The following is a 26,918-nucleotide window of genomic DNA, read 5'->3' as shown; positions in this document are numbered from 1 at the left end:
ATAATCACACTCCTCAAAAGAGGGACGGGAGGAACCAAGGTCAGAGGAAGGAGTTGGGATGAGAGAAGCATAAGTTAGAGTTACACACTTTGAATACAGAGGAAGGGGCCACTATCTAAGGAATACAAGGCTTCTAGAAGCTCTAAAAAAGCAAGGAAACGTTCTCCTCTAGATCCTCCAGAAGGAACACTGGCTTTCTGACAGCTGAATTTCAGCCTTCGGACCTCCAGAACTGTAAGAGAATAGGTGTGTGTTATTTGAAGCCACTGCAGTTTGCGGTCACTTGTTCCAACAGCATTAGCAAAGGAATACACCCTTCAAGTCTTCTGGTGAAGGAGCCCTGCCCCCTTCCAGGAGACAGATTAGGGCCCCAAGGAGGCTGCTCTGCACAGCCTTTCTCCCAGCCAGCTCTGAAACAAGTTGAGTGTAACAGGAGTTGAGATAAAGGTCACATCTATACGTGGCATTCACTGTCCTTCCTATGATGATTTTTCACACTCTGTGTTCCCACACAGATTTAGGGAGCACTTTAAAAAAGGAAAAACATCTCCATTTGCAGATTTGTCTATTTAACATGCTCTCTGTGCATCTACGTATATGGCTAGTTAAAAAACACATTTACAGTTTTATTTTAAAGGAATAATAATACACCCATTACATAGTAACATTTAACATACTGCTATGAAACATGTATTTTTGAAATGAAATTACTACTTTTTCCAAAACTAAAACATATAGGTAAGTTGGCTGGCATTGTTTCATATTGCTGTAAATCCTTTTTACATGTCTTAACAGAAGACAGCTATATTCTCTTGTATTTCTGCACTTGTTGCAATATATTGTGCTGGCTTAAGTACACTGTCCACGTGTACTTTTAATGTGTTAAATGCCACAATTAAGCCAGCTTTTGGTGCATATGCATGCACGCACGTGTGCACATGGGTGTGTGTGTACATGTCCATGTGTCTCCCATTGTGTCTTAAATGCCAAAAAGTCAGCCAGCCAGCTGGCTTTGCACCCAAATTCACTATAAATTATTGTGGGTTAGAATCTTACCAAATACTGGCAACTCTAATTGCTTGAAAGTAATACAGAGTGAGAAACAGGTGGAAGAGAACAGGTAAAATGTTATTAAGTTCCCAGACCCATGCGTCAGGAGATGACAATTAAATCCTCAAACTGAGAAATACCGACACCTACCAAAAATAAGTGCTCTATTTAACTACTACGTGAAGCTTTCCTTCAGTGCAGGAACTGTGAATGACAAGCATTCTTACATGCTACCAGAACTTTCAAGTCCTATTTTTAAAAATGCTTCAAATACTCACTAACAATTTTAGAATTAGCATTCCACGTGATTATTTTTAAAAGATCACAAGGACAAAAGAATGAATCAAAGAGAAAAAAGTTGAAGACAGCCGGGCTGGAGGGTAAACGTACAACAGAGGAGGAACTGGGACACTGCCAAAAAGGAACAGAGAAAGCATATCACGGGGGGGGGGGGGAGTGCGTGAGTGCGCATGCGCACCGAGACCCTGGACTCTTCTCTCCCGGGAAGGGTGGGACACCAGCAGAAGGTCTGTGCACGTGGGTCAAACCAACTGCCATTTCTTGAAATCCTCATTTTCTTTCATATGTGCATCACAGTCTAGCAACTAAGATGACTGGAAAAAGCACCTGACCCACACTGGGGTGAGGCTTAGAGTTTCCCATGAGGGACCTCGTAGCGCGGGACTCACCGAGCTATGGCCCATGCTGGAGGCCGCCGTCAGCGCCTGCTGCAGGGCTTGGCTCTTCCTCAGTGCGCCCGGCTGGGGAGGGCCTGCCGACCACTCACAGGTCAGCAGGTACCGGAGAATGTCACCGTGGCCCCTCAGTGCGCTGTGCACCAGTGCACACTGGCCTTTCTTATCCAAGTGGTCCACCTGGGGGGCAGGAGAAGGTCACGGTTTAGTATCACCTCCCCTCGGAGAAAACGGGTGCACCCCAAATGAAGTGCACAAACCACATCCCACTGCAGATGCTTGTGGGGTTCGTTCGCATTCCAATGCAACTTTCTCTGGAGCACTTAATCTCCATTTGAATGATTTCCTAGTAGTGAATGGACTCTAGGCCAGAGGGACCCTTTGTAGATCTAGCAATCACAGGGCACCTTCAATTCCTGTCTCTCCAGCAAATGACTTAGAGCTCCAACTTCTCTGGGAGACATGGGAGGCACAGACCAAAACCTCAGCCAAAGCCGTAGGCTTCCCAATGCTGGTTGCCATGAGTGGAACACACTAAATCTGCTGTGACAAGCTGGGATTTGGGGAAATAAAGCAGTTTAGCCACTGAACCAGGAGAGCCAGCAAAAGGCAGGGATCTAGAAAAATCTAGCTATGAACAGGGAAGAGCAGGAAAGGACCCTGAGGGCTATGTAACTGGGGAAGGAGGCCATGTACAGTCAGGTGAGCTAGGACATGTTAGCATGTAAAGTGGGTCCTCAAAGCCTGGAAGGCCAGCTCGCCACATGGCTAGTGTCTAAGTGCGGCTTACCTCCTAAAGGTCCAAGAGGCAGCAGACAATGTGCCATGCCCTGCCTAATCCCAGAAATACTGGACTGGTAGAGGAGCTCAGGGTCCACCCTCACCGCCTTGCAGATTCTGGGAACACTCTGCACCCCCACCCAAAAGCTCTGCAGGAGCCACCTGCATGACACTCAGCCTCCTCCCACAGCGCTTTCAGCTATGATGGGAGGGGGCTGGCCAGCCTCGGAATAAAGAAACCACAATTTAAGATGTAGACATGAAGGCATGGAGACGTGCACAAAGGCACCCACTGGGAAGGCTTAACTGCAACACTGTCCTTCTTCGGTGAGCTAAAGTTCATTTGTCCGAAACGTTGTATTTTTGAGGGAAAAAACAAAAAGGCTCCCATAGTTACTATAAGCCTAATTAATGTCTTTGTTGAAACTTTCATATCCTAATTAACCATAAGACAAACACCAGCGATTTATTTCTATTGCACATCCCATCTCTCCCAACAAAATGCTTATGGTAAACCTAAACAGAGTCTACTGTGAGCTTGGCACTGTTCTCATTTAATCTCTTAACATTAATGGTCCTAGAGTAACTTGTTTAATAAGACAGTTACATTTATTTAATGCTCGCACAGCAGCCCTGTGGTAGATACTGTTGTCAGACTCATTTTACAGATGAGAAGCCTGAGGCACGCAGGCTCCACAGTGTGCCCTGTATCCTAGCTGGCAGGTGGAGAAATGAGGATTCTGGGCTGTCCAGCTCCTGTGTCATGCGCTCAAGCATGCTCAAGCATGTGGCTTCTAAGATCCATAGGACTCAATTTATTATTTAAAAAAAGAAACACGAGGGGTGCCTGGGTGGCTTAGTCGTTAAGCGTCTGCCTTCGGCTCAGGTCATGATCCCAGGGTCCTGGGATCAAGCCCTGTGTCAGGCTCCCTGCTCCGTGGGGAGCCTGCTTCTCCCTCTCCCTCAGCCCCTCCCCCTGCTCACGTTTCTCTCTTTGACAAATAAAATCTTAAAAAAAAAATTGAGAGAGAGAGACATGGAATGAAATGGGATAGGCAGAAGAAAGGAAAAACATCAAACATCTAAAATCTTTTCAACCAATCCAGTGCCGTGTTAAAATCTGTGATTGAGCTCTAGGTCACCATTTCCAGGCTTTTGAAAGGATGACCCCCCCACTCATGCTGCCAGTGGCCAGGGGTGTCCTTGGTATTCTGCCTCCCCTTGGGCAGTACGAAGCAGAGTTAAGAGCTGATGAGCAACACACAGGACCCTCTCTCTTCCCTAGGCTGTGGAGCGGAGCACCACCATTGGGCACTGCCTGACACAGGCAGCTCACTCTGTTTGTGTGGCAATTTCTATTTGTTGCAATTCGACAAAGTAGAGAGGCTGGCCCAGCTGACGATAATTCTAGCAGGGCTCTGAAGACCCTCCCCCCGCCGCCACCCACTGGGGAATGCCACCGGCTTACCCTGGCCCCCTTCTTGGCCAGCAGACACACCAGCTTCATATGGCCAGCAGCGGCAGCATAGCAGAGGGCGGTCATGCCGTTCTCGGACATTCCCTCCAGGCAGGCGCCAAATTCCAGGAGCAGAGTGACCACTTCCTCGTGGCCAAGGTGGGACTGGACGCACAGGATTGGGGCATTATTTAACACTTCTGTCCTGTAGTTCACGTTGGCCCCTCCCAAAATCAGGAGCCGGCTCACCTGTTGAATAACGTCCCCCAACAAGATTAATTTCTCACGTAAATGTCGGTCACAACAGCGTTTGCGGAGAGGGGTAGCATCCTTACTTTAATCCGGGGTTCTCAAGCTAGAGTGTGCAACAGTATGACCCGGGAATGCACTGACCATGCACTTTCTTGGTGGTGGAAATCTAAAGTGGTAGCTGCTCTGGAAAACCGTGCGGAGTTTCCTCAGGATGTAGCAATCCCATATGTTCTGGGAACATATCCAATGGAAGGGAAATCAGGATCTCAAAGAGATACCTGCACGCCCGTGTTCACGGCGGCACCAGTCACAGTAGCCAAGAGAAGGAAACTAACTAAAATGTCTGCGGACTCATGAATGGAGAAACAGAAGTGGATGGAGTATTTTCCAGCCTCTAAAAGGGAGGCAGTCCTGTCACACGCTGCACCATGGATGAACCTTGAGGACATGATGCTAAGTAAAAAACAAGCCAGTCACAAAAAGACAAACACTGTATGACCCCTTACATGGGCTACCTAGAGAAGTCAAATCCAGAGAGACAGAAGTAGAATGGTGGTTACCTGGGGGTGAGGGGAGGGGAAAATGAGTTGTTTAATGAGCACAGCATTTTAGTTTTATGTGATGAAAAAGTTCTGGAGATCTATTACACAGTAATAGGGGTATACTTAACACTACTGATTTCTGCACTTAAAAATAGTTACGATGCTAAATGTTATGGTTTTTTTAAACCAAAATTAAAAATAAAAAAGCCACAAAAACCTTTTATTTAAAAAAGACACTTAAAATGCACATCCTCAGGCCCCACCCCCAGATTTCTGATTCAGTAGGCCTGGAGGAGGGTTGAGACTGTGCATTTTTAATGAGTTCCCAGATGATACGGATGCTGTTGGTTGGCAGACCACACTTTGAAAAATCACTGTTTAAATAAAAACAGAACATTCACTTTTCTGGCAAATAATCATCACAGGATTAAATAATTAACAGTGACCTAGTAAAGCCAAAAGTAAAGGTAAATACTCTTTTCTTTACAAAGAAGCGTCCCTGAAAGTAAAAGTAGAACATGTTAAAATGTTCATGTGCCTCTGGGATTGTCAGCAGCACAAGACTCCCAGAAAATAACCTGCTTTTTCTACTAATTACTACATCCACCACCCACTAAACTTGCTTTGTGACTTTTAGAAAATTACTCAATCTCTCTTGCTTCAGGTGCCTCCTAAGACAACAACAGTATGCCATCCCATTCTACCCAATAGGTACTCTGTTAACGATGTTGGAAAGTATACTTTTAGTACTTCCTTGCTGGATTCCTTACAAGACTTGATCTGGAAGGTATGTGCTTGGAGGCAGAGCTTTCCTAAAGATATCTGTCATCAACTCACACTTCATCTGCTTCTTGGGAAAAACATTTCCTTCGTTGGTATAATGCTGCTGGTATTTTTACCACTTAACCCCCAATCGGTTTGTGGCTCTTCCCCTAGCCCACAGTTCTTAACCCCGCTGCACACGGAAACCCCCTGGGAGCTTCAAAGTTTCCAATGCTGGAGGCCCACCCTTGGAGATTCTGACTTGGCCCTGGTACCAGGAGCTCCCAAGGGAATCTAGTTGGCACCCGGGGCTGTAAACACAGCAGGTGATAAATAAATGCGGCGGCAAAGCACGGGCTTGCTCAGAGCCAGGCACCCTAGCAGCTGTGTGATTTGGGGCATGATACCAAGTGCCCCCAGCCTTAGTGTCCTCATCTGAAAAATGGACAGAAGAGTTCCACTTCTTTGAGTTGTTGTGAAGATTAAAAATGAACATGCCTCACACACATACAGCTCTTGGCACAGCCCTCAGCATCCTGTAAGCGCTAAATAAATATGAATTGCTACTGTCTGTCACCTTCCGCAGACTCTTTAGAAGGGCTAAGACCCCAGGTCCCTGACCCCTGGAAGGCACAGAAGGGAGCCTGCCAGGTGCCTGGCACCCCAGAGGTCTACCTATCCCCAAACCCCTCCCCACCACCACTGTCACTAGCACAGAGTAGCAGGGAGACCTCCTGCTTATTTGAGGGGAGATGTGGGCACCTCCTATAACAGCCACCAAAAGGCACATCCAGAAGTTCTCAGGTGCCTACAGCCGAGTCGCAGTTCCCTGAAAGTAAGCAAAATTAATAAAAAGAACTCACTTGACCACTGTTAAAAAGAAAACCACCAGCCCAAAATGGAGTTACTTGGGCCATGCCAAATGACCAAACCAGGGCTTAATACCTAACCTGGTTGTAGTTTCAACCTCCTCCAGAAACGTAAGTTTTAACCCGTCAATCTGGAATTTTCTGATCTGCACCAATGAGGTAATCTGTCACATGGGCCTTCTCTACCAGCCATAGGAAGATGAGAGAATCTGCATGAGACCCCCTGCCCTTTCCCCTAAGGCAAGTTGACCTTGCCTGGAACAATCGTTTCTTTACTTTTGCTTATAACTTTCTTCCCCCACTCTACATCCTATAAAAACCTTCCATTTTGTACAACTCCTCCGGGAGCCGCTCTACTTGCGAGGTGGGATGCTGCCCTACTCATGAGTCCCTTAATAAAGGCAATTAGATCTTCAAATTTACTTTGGTTGAATTTTGTTTTTTTAGTATCACACAGTAGATGCCAAATGTTCTTCCAAAAGTGGTAACATGTTGATGAGGTTTCTGATCACTATGAGACAGGCTCTTTTGTTACCTCCAATCTGACAGGTGAGAAAACAAGAGGCTCACAGGGGAAAGGCACAGATCAGCTCTGGGCACAACGCTAATTACTGTCGTGGTCTAACGGCTGTAGCGGTTCTAGTTAAGATTACTCTGCATTCAAGGAAGGTGTTTCATGGTTCATCCTATACACTTATTCCTAACTACATGGAAATTTCCTGATCCTCGCTGCCACATAAGCTCTCCCTGGATAACATTTGGAAATGGCAATATTATCTATAAACGTCTGGTTTAATGAATCCAAGAAAATAAAAAAAGGGGGCTGAAGGAGACAGGCAAAGCAATGAGATCATGAAAAACCAGAAGCAGCACTGGAGTCCCAGTTTTCCAAGTACCCCACAGGTTCACACCAACACAACCGCTTTAAATGTGTTCTGCCCAATTGTCATGCAGAATATGACCGGATCCTTTCCATCAAAGGAAGTCAGGCCAAAGTCCACGCTTAATTCCTGTCTCCTCTCCTCTCCTCTGCCTTCCGCTGGAAGAATCACAGCCTCAGTTCTCCCAGTTCACAGCCTTGGGAAGCTCATGGCTGGCTGCCACTCTGATGGGACTGTGTGAGGAAAAGAACCGGCTGGGCAGGAGCCTAGAGTCACTGGCAGCCAGGACCCCAGTGCGCCAGCATGACCCCAGCCTGCAAGGGGAGACTACACTGTTAGAAATCACTGGCATGCCAGTAAAATTAAAATTCATCTACCAAGTAATCATTCTGGAGCAAGTCACTTTAATTTACCAAAGTGGCAAACTGCAATTATTGCTCAAAATGACATTCATTCCTGTATGACAACATTTAATACTCTCTAAAAAAAGTTCCTTAATTGCATGCATAATTTTAAATTACTGTAATTTGTTCAAGATTCTGTGAAAACCCCTTTTTCCTTGAAACATAAAAGAAACAGAAGGATAATGGAAAGCCTTAAAATTCTATAACCAAGTTATAGAATTCTGGGCATTGTGTAGATGTAGGTGACACTGGAGTTCCATAAAACAAAGATAAATAACTCTTAAAATTGCGAGGATGTTGAAAAGGAAAGTATGATCTCAGGAGGGTCAAGCTCATTACATTCTTACACTGTACCTTCTAATTTATTGTCTTAAGAACTCGTACGCAACAGGGTATACTTCCCATTTACTTTTCTCCACATTAAAAGAGTAACTTTTGTTCCCATAATTCATTCAAGTAGTGGAAACAGATATTGCCATTTTATTTTTCTTCCTCATCATTACAGAATTTTACTAATTATGGAGAAGCCAAAAGATACACTTTTAGCTAAAAGGAAAGATGAAACAATGTTATCACAGTAACCTCAACTCTCATTTCTATAAAATCTAAGTAAAACAAAAATTCTTAATATGACTTTCTTCACTATGTGAAATCTAAACTCAGCCCTGTCCTCCACCTTTCTTTTAGAGTAACTCCATCCAGAAAGGAAGAGCTCCCTGTGATCAGTAGGAGCTAGTTCTCCTTAACTACAAACACCGGCATCCCGATCCATCTGGCTTGTACAACGTTCATGTGGGTTCAGCCGGGGACACAGCATTCACACCTATGTCTGTTAAGTGAGGGAGCGGGGCAGAGCACAGGGTTCTTGTGAGGGGCTCTCCAGGGGTGCTTCGCTGTCAGGTGCCCAGCCAAGAGGGGAGTCCGGCTGAAATCCAAGGTGCCCTGGGCTCATCAAGCCTGGAACACCCTGACAGTGGGCTGAGGCTGCCTGAACGAGGCAGTGCTTATCTTCGCAAAGCCCCGGTTTGCATCCATCCAGGAGCAGTGGCCTTTTTCTACCCAACACCAGGGCGCTGCATGGGCATCAGGGCTCCAGGGGAGCTGCCCCAGACTTGGAGCGCTGCCACATCCTTCCTGACACCTGGGCGCCTCCCCTTGGTCTGCTCATTCTACCCTCTCCCAAGCACCAGGAAGGCAGAGGAGGAAGCACGGGGGGCAGAACTCTATCTACCAGGGAAGCGTTCTGCAAGGTCCACACGCAGACACACAGCTAAGGTCCAGGTGCTGAGGGTGGGGTTTGCAGACAAGGTGGGAGGAGAGGGGCAGGAGTCCCCCAGGAGTGTCCCCAGGGCACCCTTCCCAGGTGGGTCTGATGAACTGAAGGGAGGAAAAGGGAGGGGGGATGCCCAGAAACCTCCAGGGCTTCGCATGTCCTTCCCCACATGACCACTTACTTACTTACACTGGCCCTTCATGCTACTGAGAAGGTAACAGGCAGGACTGTGTTCATGGAGGTGTTGGAACAGGAGGACCTGGCTCCTTGAGAAACTGCCTCAGGGGTTCTGCATGCAGCAGGGCATGTCAGGGCCTGGGGCTGAAAGGCCTAGAGTCTAGCTGACATGTCCAGTGGAAGACATCTATGATCTTTTTACTTTGCACTGGACAAGATGGTTGTAAGCTGCCGTAATGTAAACCAGTCATTCCCACACTCTTTGGGAGTTGGCCCTTCTTTGTTGCCGTAACAGACACTTGGCCCTCATGTGTTTTAGATTCTCAGACTGGGTTAAAGGAGGAAGGAAAATCTACTCTAAAAAGCACAGCAGAATACTGTCACATGACAGCCAGTGATCAAGAGTGAGGACGCCTCCAGGCCCAGCAGCGGGCCGACCCCTGCTACACGTCCCATGGTCACAGACACACGTGTACGTGCCACTTCTAGAACAGTTTGTCTCTGTGTACCCATTGCTTTGTTGTCGCTCATCAATGCTTAATTTCCTATGAACCATAAAGAGATAGTCCAGATTAGAAACCCAGGACACTTTAAAAATCCATTTTCCCTGGAAATCTCCCTTTAACCTTTGGTTTCCTTTGTGAATTGCTTCCTCAGCACATCCGCTTTGAACCTGTCACCATGTGCTCACACAGCAGCCCACATTTTCCTGCCCAAGCAAAAGCTAAACTCCTGGAAGAGAACCAGTCACAGGGCATTCAAGCCTGTGTGAATCAGGGGAAGAAGCATCATTAGCAGCTCCGGCAGCTCCTCTGGCCACTGTCCAGGGCAGGGAAAGGTGGGACGGCTGGAGGAATGGTGGCAGGGGCTGGGAGCTCTGGCTCTCCATGCAGAGTGTCGCTCACCTTCACGTTGGGAGTGTAGAGGTTCCTGAGAGAGGCCAGGGCAGCAGACAGCCCCTCGGTGCTGTACCCGATCCACAGGGCTTGGAGGTGGCTCGAAGAGATTCCCGTCTTCTTACTGAGGCCCTGGAAGCAATCAGAGACAAATGGGTGTCCATGTCTCCTGTCCCAGCCGCATCAGGCTGTAATGGGGTACGCCTGGGAGGGTGCAGCTGGGCACTAACACAAGGACACCAGGACCTAGGAGTCTGACTTCCCTCCCTAAAACCGAGAGTCAAGGAATACGCCTGCCCTTGCTACGTACACTACGCCGAAGGAGAAACTTTTCTTTTTTTTTTAAAGATTTTATTTATTTATTTGACAGAGACAGCGAGAGAGGGAACACAAGCAGGGGGAGTGGGAGAGGGAGAAGCAGGCTTCCCGCCGAGCAGGGAGCCCGATGCGGGGCTCGATCCCAGGACCCTGGGATTATGACCTGAGCCGAAGGCAGACGCCTAACGACTGAGCCACCCAGGCATCCCGAGAAAGTTTCTTTTTATACAAGTTCTCCAATCATTTCATAAAGGAAGGATAAAAATTGGAATATCACCATTCTGTAACCCTTCATGAAGAGTCCAGGCAGAGATCAGTAGCTACTGGTAACATCGCACTAAGAGAAGCAAGCACAAATTCTGTACCTCCTGATGCCAGAAACCCCTGAGACTTAAACTCTAAAGAAACTGTGACACTCTGCCCACCCCCCAAAAAAGCAACAATCAAACCTGAACCTGATTAAGCCTCTAGATATAACTACCAAATGATAGGAAATCCAGAGGAAAGAGAACATGTTAAACTAGACCATGAGAAATAGGGACACAATCGGAAAATCAAGGGAGTGCGAAACCCCACAGGTCATGTAGCTCAGGCTCTTCAACAACTAAATACCCAAGAAACAAAAGGGAATGAATGAAGTGGAATCTTTAGGTGAAAAGGAACTTTTAAAAGAGACTCAAAGGGGGAAAAACAAATGGGGCTCATGGAAAGCTCTGCGAGGGTTGATAAAGCTGTTGAAAATCTCCAAAACCCATCAAAATGACGATGAAGCTCTTCCTGGCAGCGGTGTGTCTCACCTTGAAAATGTGTGCCTTCAGTATGTGATGGCCAAGCTCCATGGTCTGCTGGCGGTTCAGCTTACCCTCTTGTCGAGAGAACATGAAGGCCAGGAGAGCGTGCCCATTCCTAGGACAAGAAACACAAAGGCTGGGAACAAAGACCCTGTTCCACGAACTGTAGGCTCTCAGGTGTGAACATCTCCACACAACTCTGAACTGTTCTCCTGGTGCTTCAGCATCGCCATACAAAATAGGTGAAAAGTGGCCTCTTTAAAAAGATGGCCAATGCTGTTTATTTTCCTGTCATTTTAGAGCTTTCTCTGGATTCCCCTATCTCTGTGGAGTGACCTAGAAAGAAGTTCTAGGATGGGGCAGGTCTTTATTTTTGGAACCACCCACTCTCTGTCCCTCATCCATCAGCCATCACCTTGTTTACTTAGGTCCCTCACAAAACTGTAAATTGTGTTAGGTTAAGGGTCTTGTCTGAGGCACAGACAGTCACAAAGCCGAGCGAATGCCCACCCCTCAGCGACCATTCAAATGTGTCTTTCTTGGATGGACGGGTGTACAGATGGAGCAAACCATCGCTGACCAGGGATTCAGGCCTCCCTCAGCATAGTCACCACTGGGAGCAGACCTGGCCCAAGGGGAAGACCTGACGATGAGAAGGAAAGAAAAATCGAGCCAGGCAAGCAACAGCTCAGGACAGAAACACCTAGAATTCTAGCCTTGGATGGAACACAGATCCTTGTCGGGGGGGCGGGGGTGTGAGGAGAAAGCTAAGATGCACAAGTGGACTTGCTGGGTCCGGGCACGTGGTGGACATCCAACTAACACTACCAACTAACCCCCCACCAACCCTTTCATGAAGGAGCCATCCCACCCAGTATGCTCTCCAGATCTGCAAGATGCATTGTCTGCCTCCTGTGGGCTCTAGGCCTCTGTCTGAGCCCATCTGTTTGGGAAAGATGCTAAGGGTTGCTTACTCCAACAGCAGTGACTTCTGTACAATATGAATTATTCTCATTTCTATCAACCTGACAACCCAGGTGCTGTTTTTTTTTTTTTTTTTTTTTCGGGGGGTGGGGGGAAGATGAGCAGGTAGTTGTGGAAAAAAGGATAAAGGTTAGGGAAAAAAAATGCATTCTCCCAAATGTCCTGATAGTTGCTAATCTACATTAAAAGCATGCATCATTTAAATATTGTTTAACTATCCAGCTGCATGCCTGTTTTTCAAATAAGTTACAAACCATGTTAGAGATGAGGAGACCAAGGCAGGAGACCAAGAGATTGCTTTTTATACTATAAGGGAAGGCATGACTTACAACTATGCTGACACTGAGTGTCCTGTCTGATGGTCCTGTAAGGGACTAGAGCTCTTCCACGAGCACACACCCACCTCCCAGACTTCAAGCTTGGGTTTTCCCTCTCAGATGAGATCCTCCCATGTTCCCACCCCTCCTGCTCTTTGCCACCTTCCAGTGCTCCAGGCCCCATGCCCTCCCTAGTCCCTAGCCACAGGCAGGTCCCAGGGTTCATCCTGGCCCACATCTCCCAGCCACTGGTTAAGTTATCCTCAATCTCCCAGTCTGCTGAGCTCAGTGGCCATGCCAACTATGTCCACCACAAAGACACATGAAGCTAAGTACCACGGCTGGCCCTGATGGGGAAATGACCATGAACCCTTCAATGTCTGGATCAAAGGCTCTTACTCATCCCAGCTAAGCACACAGCTTCTCACCTGAGGAGACAATTCACCATGTAATCACCAGATACCTGCATTCCTCTATATCCCATTTACCTTTTCTTCCCTCCCTCCTGGTCTCCAGATCATGTGCCCCTTCTAAGTCTACCTGCACTCATAAGTCTCTTCATTCTCCAAAGCTCCTATATATCAAGCTTTCACTATATACCAGATGCAGAAACTTAACTGAATTATTTCATTAATCTGCACAACCCTGTGAACAACTAAGTATCATAATTCCCAGTTTGTCTACATGAGGAAACAGAGGCCGGTATAGCTTAAGTGATCTGCCCAAAAGATCAAACAGCTGGTAAACAACAGGGTAGAAATCTGAACCACAGTCTGCCCAATGCAAGTGCCTATGCTCTTAATCAGCGAACCATGATTTCTCATTCAATCACACCCACCTCCTAACTAGCACCATGCTGGATACGGAGGATTCCCCGGGGAACAATGTGAGGCGCTTCCCTGGAGGCGCTCTCAGCAAACAGAGGACACACACTGTAAACAAGATTCGGTGAAATGGCACTGTGAACATCCTCAACGGGAACACAAAGGAGGCAAGGTGCCTGTACTCCCTGCCCCCAGCCGCTTGCACTTCCAACGTCTCCTTCTTCATGGATTACGTTTCCCCACATTAACTTAACACTGTTTCCAACATCTGCATCTCCTGTGTTAAAAACAAAACCCTCCCCCCGCCCCACAAACAATCCTCAGCAATCACGACCATCAGTGGCTCTGAGAGACATTAAGACACTGTGTGCCTGCTGATCCTCTCCACCCTTCTACTTCCCATCCCAGGATGTTGGCTCTCTCCTCTTCCGCCCCTCACTGCCTGATGGAAGGAATCTGTAAGGATGGAGGACCCTCCTCCCACACTAGGAAGCCAACGGCTCCCTCTTCGCCTTCATCTTCCTTTAGCTCTCAGCAGCTCCTACACCCCCGACCTCCTTTCCGGAATCCTGCTCCATGCTCCAGAAGTCAGGAGCTCCCTTTCCTCACCAGGCCCCTCCACCATTTCTCCCATCAGTGATGCCACATCTTCAGCTTCCCCAGGCTTCGGACTCCCCCATTCACTCCACCAATGGAACCTGTCCACTGGTGGCAGTGAGGGGTGTGGGGGTCGGGTCTGCTGACCCCACAAGCTCAAGTTGCATGAAGCAAAACCTGCTCCATACCTCCTGTTTTTCTTACCCTTCCTAAGAGCAGTGCCACTCCTGGTTTCTGAGGCTTACCACCCTGACATCCTCTACAGCACCTCCTTCTCCTTGACTCTGTTCATAAGGCCAGGCTGTGCCCACCCATCTCATGTCAGCAGGGCCAGCCCTACCTGCTGCATCCCCAAGCCAGGGCCACCAAGTCCCCGCTGCCTGTTACACAGGTCCGCACGCTCCACAGCCTCCACACTCCTGCATAGGCAATCTGCGTTCTAAACCTGCTCAATTGTGGGTTCTCCACAGATGACAGATTCAAGTCCACTCTCCTTAGCACATGCTTCTGTTAACTCCTCCAATCCCTGACAAAAACTCTAGCCAAACTAGACTTCTTGTTGCCAGAACACAACCTGCTTATTCTGACGTGATGCCTTAGATAGCCCTCCTGTCTGCAATAGCCTCATTCCACCTACTGACATCCTATCTGTTCATTCCTCAAGTCCACATGTAGAAAAGAGGACAGACAGCAGGCTGTTCAAGTTTTAAAACTCCTCGTGCAACCCTAATGAACTGACAGATCTGGGAAATGATCATCAGTGGCTCTAAGACGTTGTGGGCATGCTGATGGAAGCCAACTTACCACCTATTAAGTATCCTTGCAAAAAATATTTAAGATAAAATCTGATCAAGTCTCTAGATTTAAAAACCAATTTCAGGAAATAGAGGTGATAAACACATTAAATACCATTAGGATGAAATCAGCAAAATTCAGATTACAGGAAACCACTTTATTTATTTATTTATTTATTTTTTAAGAGAGAGCGTGAGGAGGGGGGTGGGGACAGAGGGGGAGAGAGAATCTTAAGTAAGCTCCATGCCCAGCACAGAGCCCAGCACAGGGCTCAGGGCTCAATCTCATCCTGAGATCATGACCTGAGTTGAAATCAAGAGTCGGATGCTTAACCGAATATAACACCCAGGTGCCCCTTCATCGTTCTTTTCAAGAAATGTAAGGACAAAGCAAAAAGAAACCTACAGATTAAAAGAGACACTATAAAATGCATTTCATAGATCTTATCTGGATCCTGATTCAAACATACTAGAAAAATATGAAGGAAGTGGAGAAATTTGAGCACAGCTAAATGTGTGATAATACTGATGACTTAGTATTAATATTTTAGGTGTGGCAATAGTGTTGTGGTTGAGTATGAAAATGTCTTTCTGGGTGCCTGGGTGGCTCAGTCTTAAGTGCCTGCCTTCGGCTCAGGTCATGATCCCATGGTCCTGGGATTGAGCACCGGCATCGGGCTCCCTGCTCAGCGGAGAGCCTGCTTCTCCCTCTCCCCTTGTTCCTCCCCCCTGCTCATGCTCTCTTTGTGTCAAATAAATAAAATCTTTTTTTAAAAAATGTCTTTTTGAGGTCCATAATCCATTACTTAGGAGTAAAATGTCATGGTGTCTACAACTTGTATCAGCAAAAAATGACATAATGAAATGTGAATGATGCTTAAGTCTAGGTGATGTGACTGAAGACTCTAAGCAACTTACTCTTTATCTTTTTAATTCTGCTCCTGTAATTCTAACCTAAGGAATAATCAAACCTGGGAGGAAAATTCTATTGCTTTCCTGCAAAGCACCAAGATATTCGCAATAGGTTTCTTTAGTTATAAGTAACCCAGAAACAACTGCCAGGCCCCACAATAAAGGGACAGTAAAGCACATTATCATTCGCCTACTAGGTTTACACAGCCCTGAAAAATGATACTTGACTAACATTTCCAAACCACTCCCTAAGCTGTCCATGTGTAATAAAAAAAAAAAAAAAAAAAAAAAAAAGGCAATTTGGGAATTTTAATACAGAAAAGTTGATTTGGAGAATGTTTAAAATGAACAAAAAGAGGCAGAAATAAAAGGTAAAATGTCACTGTCTCTGGGTGCTGGGTTCTTTTTTGCTTCTTCTCCATAATTGGGGCAAAATTACAACTAATTGAGGTGGGAAAGAGAAATGCTACCCATCTTTCAAGGTCCAACCCAAAGGTCCTCATGTATGTGAAACATCTTCCAAAAACTGTCTCCCCTAGCTGGAAGCTTCTCTTTCCTGAAGTTCACATGCAGTGTGTTTTCCTTACACATGGTCACCTCCTGCCGTACCCGCCCTCCCGTGTGGGCAGCCCTCGAGAGCCAGGCCCTTGTCCCAGAGAATCTGTGTATTTGCCACAGTACCCTATAGGTGGTGGATCTGCATAAACTTTTGCTGAAATGTATCCAGTAGGGCCCTTCCACCATCTCTATCTGCTAAATGAAGTTCAAGAACTATAGGGGTCTTGGGTAAATGCTGATGTACACAATCCCAAGAAGTAGCAACTCCTTACACTTTGCACCCTGGGTGTCTCTCCTGCCCTGGTGCAGTTCTGGCCCTACCCTGGGTCAGGCCCCATGCCTGCGTACTGGAACACATCAGCAGTCGGGAGCCACCCGTCACCGTGCGGTCGGCTCTGCCCTCGGCTGCATAACGTCAATGCCACCTACCCCCCAAACCAGAGCAATGCTTTACGGTGACTCCAGTCCAACTATGTCTGCCTCTAACCCGGGTAACAAATCTACACGCCCTTCGCCAGTCTTTCAAACTTGTTTCTATGTTTCTACAAACTCAACTACAGCCTATCTTCCTAGAAAATGATCTGACTTGGCTAAATATGTCAAATATAAAATGGCACACATTTCCACCTAGTTATTACAGTCTGGCTAAATAGCCTGGAAGTGACAAGTTTATTGCCTCAAACCAGACTCAAAAGAACAAATTTTTAGCCCAGGATTGCCTAAGAAGACAATGCTACCCACAACATGAAACACCAGCCAGACCCCTATTTGGTCAATGTTGAGTCAATCCTTGTGGGGAGGAAGGTGGTGTGCGGCTCACTAATGCTTTTTTTTACCTCTTCCTTTCTGGACCCCAGCATCAGGTCAAATGCCCCGTGCAGCTCACAGGCGATAGTCCAGCCACTTGTTGGGCCTGTTACAGTCGGAGGCAATTCTGACTCATGAATAGCAGAAGTTCCACAAGACCACAGCAAGGTGGGCCGGGGCCAGGCAGAAGTGGTGGGACAAGAACCCACCCTTACTGAAATGAAAGCATCTGCGTGCCCTCAAATTCCCTGACCTCTCACTCTGACTAGCACAAGGCCACACGAGGTGCAGGCCCTCCCCTGGGCAATGAGGAGAACTGCATCCTGGCCTGGCCCTGTTGCGAATCCTCCATGGAACTTTCGACTCCCTGGACACAGCTGCCCCAGCACCATGTCGTAAACAGGGCATCCGAGGTCGGAACCTGAATCCTGCCGAGCCCAAATCCCAATCTGTTACACCGCACTGAGCCACAAATGCAAAATGAGGCAGCCCATGTGATCTCTGTGCTCCTCCGTGGGCCAGCAGACACATCTGATCCCTGGGACAAGATGCTGCATGCCCAAGAGGTGGCAAGGGGGGGTCCTGCAGGTGCAAGACAGTCCACAGACTGCAGGTGAAGAAAGCGAGCTGAGAGCAGCCCCTGGAGAAGCCCGCTGTCCCCCCGAGCATGCAGCACACTTTCCCACATGTGATTCCCATAAAGGGCCCCAAGGTCTAGAAGAGAATGGGCAGCAAAGAAAGGTCACCAGGTGTGCCTAGCTTCTCTCTCACCAAAGGTACTGAGGAATCCCAAGATTCTAGCAATTAAAGGAAGGAAGCTTTTGTATAGTAGCAGGATCTTCCACTGCCCTCCTGAATTATTCATCCTGTGTTGCCTTCCCATTAGAAGAGGTGAACTGTTGGAGGGGGAAGGGGGAGAAAGGTGAACTGTGTTTGGAATCCCTTCCCCAATCGCACATTCGACTCCCTGCAAAGCGCTGACAGCAAGCGGCCTGCCGTACCTGGGCTCACACAGGAAGGCTGTGTTCTCACCATCTGCTCTCCACACAAGCCACTCCCTGAAAGATGGGTGGCAGAACATGCGGGTTTTGTCTCGCCTCTTAATGAGGAAGCAGGAGAGCACCTCCATCCTCTGCTGGAAGTCCTCCCATCCCTGCTCCCCTTGTATGTGGCCCGCATTAATAGCCTGGAAGATCTGCTCGTCGGTCATGGGGTGGAGGGATGCAAGGGCCACGTTCAAAATCGGGAGCGCTCTCTCAAATGCGGACTGGGTCATGAACTTCATGTTGCACTGCAGCAGATAGAGCTCGGACAGAGACACGGGCACCACCTTGTAGCTGGCACTTTTGATGACCAGGTGTCCCTTCTGGAAGAGGTCCAGGGTGAGTTTGAGGTACAGATAGGAGCCGAGGCTCCGCAGCACCAGGTGGCTGCTCACTTTCCCGATCAGGGCGGCGTCGGCCTTGCCGTTCAGGGAGATGTTGCTGAGGATGTCCTCGCTGCTGTGGACCCTGTGCTGGACGTAGGCGTGCAGGTCACTGTGAATGTCTTTGTTGTCCGGGAAGTCATCTAAGGAAAGCTTGACGAAGGGCAGCGTGCTGACGATTTCCTGCAGGGGAAGGGGAAAAGAAACACCAAAACCCACAGTGTCACTCCACAGAGATTTCTTTTTTATGTGAGCTGCATTCCAAACCAGATTCACTAACTTTTCTTTCAAGGAGGATTTTCATGGATTACAGGGACTCATTGTTTTGTATTAAAACATGTAATAGGATAAGTTGAAGATAAAAAGCTTATGTGAAAGAAATCCTGATGCGAGATCGAATCAGTAATGGCTTTCCCGAAGCCCTCATCCGAAGCCTCAGAGCCGAGCGAGGCGCGAGGGCCCTGAGCAGACAGCGAGCTGGCCATACCAGCCAAGGGGAGGGAGATCCTGAAGTGACCTGATACCCATAATCCTTACATTGTGCAGAGGTTATACAACAAAGACAGACACAAACCAGCACTGTGTATCTAAGAACACGGCCAGACACCGAGATAAGAGGCATCCCTCACCATGCATCAGATACTGGAACTGCAAAACTGAGCCAGGAAATCGGAAACCGCCCCCGCCCCTGCCAGGCTGTGCCCCAGACCCAGCCTGCCGACAAAGCTGCCTACCTCAGACTTCAGTAGAGCCTACCATCTTTTTTTCTTTTAACTGCTGTTCTTTCAAAGTAAACTTTTTTTTTTTTTTTTTTAAAGATTTTATTTATTTATTTGAGAGAGAGAGAGCACATGAGAGGGGGGAGGGTCAGAGGGAGAAGCAGACTCCCTGCCGAGCAGGGAGCCCGATGCGGGACTCGATCCCGGGACTCCAGGATCATGACCTGAGCCGAAGGCAGTCACTTAACCAACTGAGCCACCCAGGCGCCCTCAAAGTAAACTTTTAAATGGAAGTAGAACATACAAACCATAATTGCATGGTGTCATTAATTTTCACAAAGTCAAACATACCTGTGTCACCAGCAGCTAGAAACAGAACATCGCCAGCTCCTAGAAGCCCCATGTCCCCTCCCATCCCATCCCCATCCTAATAATCAGCACTATCCTGACACCTCACAGCAGAGATGAGTTTTTAGTTTTTTTCTTTAAACTTCCCACTATCATTTCTGAAGAAATTTAACTCCAGGTCTTCACTGAATGTAATAATTGCAGGGGTCAGGCTGAGTATAATCACTCCCATTTTACATGGATGCTAACGGACCTGTCAAAATTTACACGGCTAGTACAGAAAATATAGGACTCTGTTCCTTTGCTCTATCGATTGCCAAATTCTGCTTCCTGTGTGATAAATGACTGCAAAGGGTATGAATCAAATGGCCATAAAAACAACCATCAAGCTTGGCTGAGGCCTAATGCCACTTCTAATGAGAAAAGAAAGAACCCAAGTGCTATTTTTAAATAGACATCATCATAAAAGGGCAAAAATCAAATCTAAGAGTAATGTCTTTACTAAAAAAGGACAGGGGTAGAGGGAAGGAGTCAAAGGTTGTTAAGATATAATCTAGGGTTCAAATGAGGGGAAAGATGGGGAAGAAAATTTAAAAAACAACAACAAAAAAACCCCCACTTCATCTGGCTGCAAGTGGTAGCTCATGCTTAAGTTTTATGAAAAAATGGACCTTCTTTAAGCCCTAAAAATTTTTCCTTCCTTTCCTCATTAAAAAAAACAACAACAACAAAAAACATAAAGTCCCACTGCAACCCCACACAAATTAACTACCAGCAGGAATAACTTTAAACTCTAGTAGACAAACTGAGTTACATCCAGGGCTGACACTTGCATTTTGGAAGTGCAGGGACAGTGCCATGCTAACAGGAGACTTTCCTGACACCTTGATGCATGTGCCTTGGATGGTAAAAAGGTCCTAGTTTCACCCATTTGGAGCTTTGCAGACTAAATATTTTGAAGCCCTAATACAGTTTTCAATTCAGCAGCTAAATGCTTTATAACAGTTTATGTTGTTAATCACACCATAAAATTTGGGTATGGGGTCTTGAAAAGAGATTTGAGAATTCTTTCTTACCTGAAAATTCGCTCTTACAGTCACAATCAACTTCAGCCAGGCAGGAAATTTAGAAATAATTTTGGTAATAAATGAAGAAAGCGTATCTCCATAGTCAGGCTTATGAAACTCAGCTTCATTTAAGCCATCTATTAAAATAATGTATTCTTCTTCAGGAATTTTCTGCTCTAAAGGATAAAATAATTTTTTAATTATGAAATTATACTTTTCTATAAAATGGCACCACCCAGTGTATTTTAATGCACACTTTAAAGTGTTAGGAAAAACTAAAAAGGTTGCATATCACAGAAGAAACGGTTTTCACAGAAGCATATTTTCTACTAATTTATCATGAAAACCAGAGCACACAGCCAAGAGAAAAACAAATCTTATAGAACAGCTTTCAGAAACATATTGCATTACACACATTAGCAGGATCTCACCCATGTATAGGATACAGTTAACTCTTCATAAACTCCTGTCACTGGGGTGAGCTATGGCTAAGATAACTAGCATATACGGAGATTAACTCTGGAGAAGCTCTAGGTCCTCCCCCATAGAACTCTCTCAGTGGATTTCAGGGGATAAAAACTGACCCTCAAAGGCAAAGCATCTGGCCCAAGGCACACAGCCAGCCAGTGGTGAGAACCTCTCTTTTATAGACTTCTAGAACAGGGCTCTTTCCCACAAGCCTCAATCTAGTTTTCCATTTATTAGCACTAACTTTCTGCCCAGGAAAATGAGGCGAAATGATGACAGATCTGTTTCAATCCCCTTTCCTCTAGCAGAGGTACTAATGAAAGCAGGTAAACTAGCTCAAAAGGTGAGGAGCAAGGAGGAGAAAGGATAAGGAATGCAACAACCCATAAGAGCATTAACTTCTCCTACCTTGCTGAATATTTCAAGGACCCCCCCCAAAAAACAGAAAAAAAAAAAAAAAATCAAATGAACACTTCTAGAAAAGCCTTTAGGTTCAACTCAACTGAGCAGATGCCCTGAAAAAACATGCTGGCAAGTCACTCAATCGACCAACTTATTCCCCCTGCTAGGTAGGAATGAATATAAAACATGCAGGCAACAGTTTCCAGGGCATAAGTCCTCTAAATAACCTACGGTTACAAATTAGCTACTTTGGAAATATTCAACTGTAGAGTTAATTCTTTATTAGAGATGCTTTTTTTTTTTTTTTTTTTTTTTTTTTTTTAAGATTTTATTTATTTTTTTGACAGAGAGAGACACAGCGAGAGAGGGAACACAAGCAGGGGAACTGGTAGAGGGAGAAACAGGCTTCCCGCGGAGCAGGTAGCCCGAATGACACCATTCGAGAAGCATGGAAGAAAAAAAAAAAAAAGAAGCATGGAAGAACTTTGGGGAGATGGTTCTGGGGAAGAGAATGAGCCGTACACAGATTCACCCACATTCTCCCCAGGCGCCCACCCTCACTCCCATCCAAGTCATCTGGAGGACCATCCTGGGCGCTCCGGACTCCTAACGAGAAAGAGGGTGCGCGCGGCTACTCAGAGGTACCATTTCTCAGGCTTGTGAGCGGTTCCAGCACTCCCCTCCTGAAGGCGGCCACCGGGTCCTGCACGCAGGACCTGAGGCTCAGCATGCTCTGTAGCTGGGGCTCCTTTATCAGTAGGTCCCTGTAGGCAGCCAGCTGATGGGACCGGCAGAGCAGAGCTGCGATGCTGTGCACGAACTCGGGCACCAGGCACGTGTACGTGTTATCGGCTTGGCAGTAGTGGTAGGCCACGACCTGTGCAAGAAGCACAGCCATCAGCATCACCTTCCCCTCTTCACATGCTCCCTCCACAATCCCACACAGATGCAGTGTCCCCATCGGCCACAGTCACGAAACAGGCCGCTTCTCTTCGCCAACGCTGAGTCATTATTTAGCTTAACTGATTCGGTTATTCTTTCATTCACATGCTTTGCCAAGTTCTGGGCAGACTTTTAATTGCAGCCACAAATCCACCTTGATTCACACTAAGATCAGTACAAGTTACTTTGTACGGAAACTAAATGAATAAAACTCATGCATAAAACCTAAAGCCTACCCTGGCTTAAAGCAATTCCGAATAGTCCCAATGTACTCAACATCCAGAAGTGCCTTAATCACGGCATTTCTGCTTTCACAAAGAGCAGCATCTCCTCGGGAAGCTCATCTGCTGCTTCCCCAAACCAGGTAACGCTGGCGGCTAGGGGAGTCGTGCTGAAAGTCACAGCTGGAGCTGGAGGCCAGGCAGCCCGGCTCAAACCCTCAGCCCCCTCCCCACACACAACCCTGACACCGTGGAGAAATTCAACAGCAACACGGTTTGAAGGACTCAAATCAGAAATCACCAAATGTCTGCCTGTTCTGTGAAGGGACACACAGGAGGAGACGGGTCCCTGCCCAGGTACCGAGGGGACGAGGAGCGTTGCCTATGTTGGGACGGATGTGAAGCGGCAGCAGGCTGCTTGTGAGAGAGCCCAAGGAAAGTGCCAGATGCAGAAGGGTCTGGGAAGAAAAGTGCTGTAGACGTATGCAAACTCTGATACCTTCCCATGTGTGAGTAAGAGGAGGAATGGGAGTATGAGGCAAGAAAGGTGAAAAAGGTAAAAATGTACGTGTGCGAAGTGCTCTGTGTTCTTCAGAAGGGTATGAGCACCTGCTGTTTCCCTGAGCTCCACACACGCCCGGCCTCACTGGGTCTGGGTCACAGATTGAGGGCAGCACCCAGGTTAAATGTGTGGCCAGGGTGACACAGATAATCAAGGGAAGTTCTGGGATTAGATTCCAGGTCCGCAGACTCTTAAAAACAAGAGGCAAGAGCAGATGTGGCCAATGTGGAACTGTCATGTGACTCCTGTTTGAGATTGGATTTATCATCAACACTCGGGGGAAGGCTGTTGGCTCTTCAGCTTTCCCCTGGACCGAGGAGCCGGAGCACAGAAGACCGCCGGGGAGACGGCCCACACCACGTCCATCCAGCACTGTGTGACAAAAGAAGTCGGCCGACTCAACAGCGGGTCATGAGCTCCATCTGGAGCGGCGACAGCTTGTCTTCACTCCATACAGTGAATTTCATAGGCTATAAGAACAGGCTTTTGCTTCAAGTTGTGTATGTGTGTGTACCAGGTCTCCCATCTGACACGCGTCTCTTACTGTGGCTTGAAAAATCACTGTGGCAGGGTGGCTTTGAAGTCTACATGCCATCCCTCATCTCTGATCACCCATTTTTGACCAGAGGACTGCCCCGAATCAGCGGCCAGGGCTGCCTACACCAGTGAGGAGCGGCTCTCACCTCAGAAGCAGAAGCAAAAAGCAAGGATCTGGGGCAAAAAAGCCTCCTTTTCCGTCCCCTGCACCAAACTCACCCCCAGGGGGTATCCTCCCTAGATGTCCCTCACACTGGCCCCTCGTGTTCCCCAGCTCTGCCAACTCACACTGCTGCTGCCCAGGGAGACCCAAGCAGGGCACCAGGAGTGAGCGACGTAACTGCTCGAATGCAGAGGGAGGCTCAGGAACTTGTGACGGATGCTGAGCACATGGAAAATTTCAGAAGGATCCTGATGGCTCTGAATCTACAAAGGGAAAGTCGGCCAAGTCTCTTTTATAACACAAGAAACCTCTGATAGAAGGACGCAGGGAACACAGGCGTGGTGGCCTGGGTCACGTTCAAGGCTCCCAGTCTCCCACTCTGGCACCAAGTGAAGGCCAGCATGGGGTTTTAAGGATGGATTTGTGGAGCCTGCGATACAACCTGCTACTCTGGGGAATTCTTTCAATCCACTGTTGAAGATGAGTAAAGGTCCACTGCCAGTGTCTGGGGAGATTTATTTTCATTAATACCTTTTACTTGGAGTACTCTATTGCTATTTTATCAACAGCTACATTTTTGCATTATATGCAATGGTCTCTGTTTTAAGATCCCTCTTTAAACTCCTTTCTCAGAAGCCAAACTAACAAACATCTCTCTCCCCCACCTCCATGCTCGGGAAGGCTCCCCCTAGAACAGCAGATTACCTTAGAAGCAAGGTATTTCACTGCATCCTCTCTTGGTCTCTGGTTTTCAGGAGTATCAGATACAGACCCAGGGGGTGTTTTAGCTGTGTTGGTAACACCTGCAGAAGAACTCGGTGAAAGCAATGGGGTGAAAGGAAGATCCTGGGAGGAATCTGAAGCTGCAGAGAAAGAGACCAATTTAATTATTACAACATCAGAATAGGGGTACAGTGAGATACTGAACATACTTCTTGATTAGACCCAGAGAGTATTTTAATAGGTAATGAGTGAACACCGTCCCAAATGCAAAGGTGCAAAGGAGAACACAAGTGTCCCTCTCAGCCCTGCCTCCCATCCACCCAGATGCCACCCCCCTCCCCCGCCCCAGGAGAACTGCTGTTTCTGGTTTTTTATTAAATTCCTTCTGCTTTTTTAAAAAATAATAATAATAATAATCTTTCATGGCTCACTTGTTCCTGTGCACCATGTTAGAGACACTTTCTTTTAATGGGTTTATGATACATAAAAATAAGACATGACTAGTCAAATATTTAGCTACTATATCCCATTTTAAGTTAGTTTTTATACTCCTAGTAAATCCAGCATAGAGGACAAAGGCTGTGGAGAACGGGGTACAAGAGAATTGTACACAGACTCCACCTGGCTGCTTCTGCCGGGAGCCTAACCCCCTTGGTTTTGGGACCCAAACTCCCCAGGGCACCGGATCAGGCTTCACTGCCCATATAAAGAGGGAGACAGGCTCTCCAGCTGGGAGAAGACCAGGGAAGGCTGGCCTCACCCCAGGGGATGGCTCCTGGGCATCAGGAGAGATGGGAGCGTTCAAAAAGCTGGAACAATGTGAGGAGAACTGAGAATGGATGTCCTCCATCTACCTTACATTTGATCATCAACTAGACCAGCATGAAACATGCACATACTTTTAGGTGGTGAACCGGGGCTGCTAGAAGCAATCTGCCTCATGCGGCTTCCATGGCAGCTAAGTGCCACCAACTTAGAAATGATTGCTGTCTTCCCAAAGCCCACGTTTCCAACAACCACGGCGCCTCTATTTTCTGTCAGTTCTGTGTTCCTCAAGTTTTCTTCTATCTGGTGAAAGAGCCAATCCCTTCCCACAAACACAGAGTCTGTCGTTATGCTTGGTACTTCAAACAACAGGGGTTTCAACAAAATGTCCTGGGGCTTGTAGGGAGCAAATCGTGCTTAGGGGGAAAAAAAAGATAATTATTTTAGAAGAATGTCATAATTTTATACACTTAAAAACTCAATTTAGCATTGCTTGCATGTTATACTCAGTATTAGCCTTTAGTTTTATGCCACCAGCGATCTGTGTTTCCAATCTGGTTCTATTAATACTTCTGTCATATCTCATTTATAATCCCCCCATTGGTTTTACAAAGGGTCCTATTAAAATGACCAGCTAGTTCTGTCATCATGACTCAGGACAGACATGCGGAGGATTAGAGAAAGTGATGCAGGGGGCCCCAAACCAGGTCTCATTGGCTTGTCTGAAACAGTATCTAAGCCAGGTTTCTTCCACTACTGTAGGAGTAAAAGGGAAAGGCGATTTCCTAGAGACAGAGCCCCAGCTCTCATCTGGGCGTGGTGACGCGTGGCCCCTTCGGTGAGGCTGTGGACCACCCGACTGTGCATTACAGGAAGTGGCCAACGGCCCACGGACCTGAAACGAAGCTGATTCTTCGTTGGTGACAAGTGTTATCCAGTGAGTGTTCAATTACCCCTCACTTCAAAATAATATATTGCAGAATTATTTTTCAACTCCAGAAATGAGTTGATCACAGATTTTAAGGAAGAAGCCCCAAACCGTTAAGGATGGCCTCCTAGCACACGTCATAGATAAACTTTGAGCATACACGCACACGTCATGTTTTTAAATGAGCTGGCTTAAACGCTGGTTATCACAGATCCTCAATGTTGAGTGAATGCATTCATGATATCCGCTATCCCAGCAGATGCAAAGATCAGTACCTTTAACTTCCTGTGCCCTACCTCCGGCTGTATTGTGCCACGGCAATCTAATTGACGTTCGAAGAGGGGCATTTCTCTGCCCGTCTAAATAACTCAGATCTTCCAATTTGGTTGAGCTTGTTGCTGTAATATTAAACTCAAGTTTAGTCTTTTCAAAGTTGATTTTAATAACATACCCCAACTACTATAAATCATAAAGCACTAAGCGATTTCGTTCAGGCTTTCAACTAAATGGACTTCAAGGTAATTTTGGTTTTGTTTGCCAACCCCAGCTTATTTTTTCCTGCAGTGAGGTTAACCTAAAAACGGTGAACACCACGTGTTCCTCATTCTTAACGATGTGGTGGTATGTTTGCCGGAACTCTCCATTATTCCTGGAAAGAGACAGACTTCACCAAAAATGTTTACAAACAAAGTTGACCAGCAAGTGTCA

General features: G+C 46.9%; 1 protein-coding gene across 12 annotated transcripts in view; it reads right to left on the bottom strand.

The window, feature by feature from the left end:
- TANC1 (tetratricopeptide repeat, ankyrin repeat and coiled-coil containing 1) overlaps positions 1–26,918 on the bottom strand; it is a 229,362-nt gene that overhangs the window by 28,112 nt on the left and 174,332 nt on the right. For 7 of the 12 annotated variants that reach the window (XM_078070837.1, XM_078070844.1, XM_078070838.1 and 4 more), the window contains 10 exons: positions 26,486–26,608; positions 25,417–25,698; positions 24,500–24,657; positions 22,015–22,246; positions 20,509–20,675; positions 17,941–18,548; positions 11,153–11,261; positions 10,047–10,169; positions 3,994–4,230; positions 1,740–1,925 (listed from right to left, as the gene is read on the bottom strand). In XM_078070837.1, the coding sequence (XP_077926963.1) occupies positions 1,740–1,925; positions 3,994–4,230; positions 10,047–10,169; positions 11,153–11,261; positions 17,941–18,548; positions 20,509–20,675; positions 22,015–22,246; positions 24,500–24,657; positions 25,417–25,698; positions 26,486–26,608 (2,225 nt within the window). The remainder of the gene's footprint in view (positions 1–1,739; positions 1,926–3,993; positions 4,231–10,046; positions 10,170–11,152; positions 11,262–17,940; positions 18,549–20,508; positions 20,676–22,014; positions 22,247–24,499; positions 24,658–25,416; positions 25,699–26,485; positions 26,609–26,918) is intronic. The other 5 variants (XM_078070839.1, XM_078070846.1, XM_078070840.1 and 2 more) reach the window with 2 other exon arrangements.

Source organism: Halichoerus grypus, chromosome 4, assembly GCF_964656455.1.
Source record: "Halichoerus grypus chromosome 4, mHalGry1.hap1.1, whole genome shotgun sequence".
NCBI lineage: Eukaryota > Metazoa > Chordata > Mammalia > Carnivora > Phocidae > Halichoerus > Halichoerus grypus.
The sequence above is the reverse complement of the archived record's forward strand: the minus strand, read 5'-3'. Positions and strand labels throughout refer to the sequence as shown.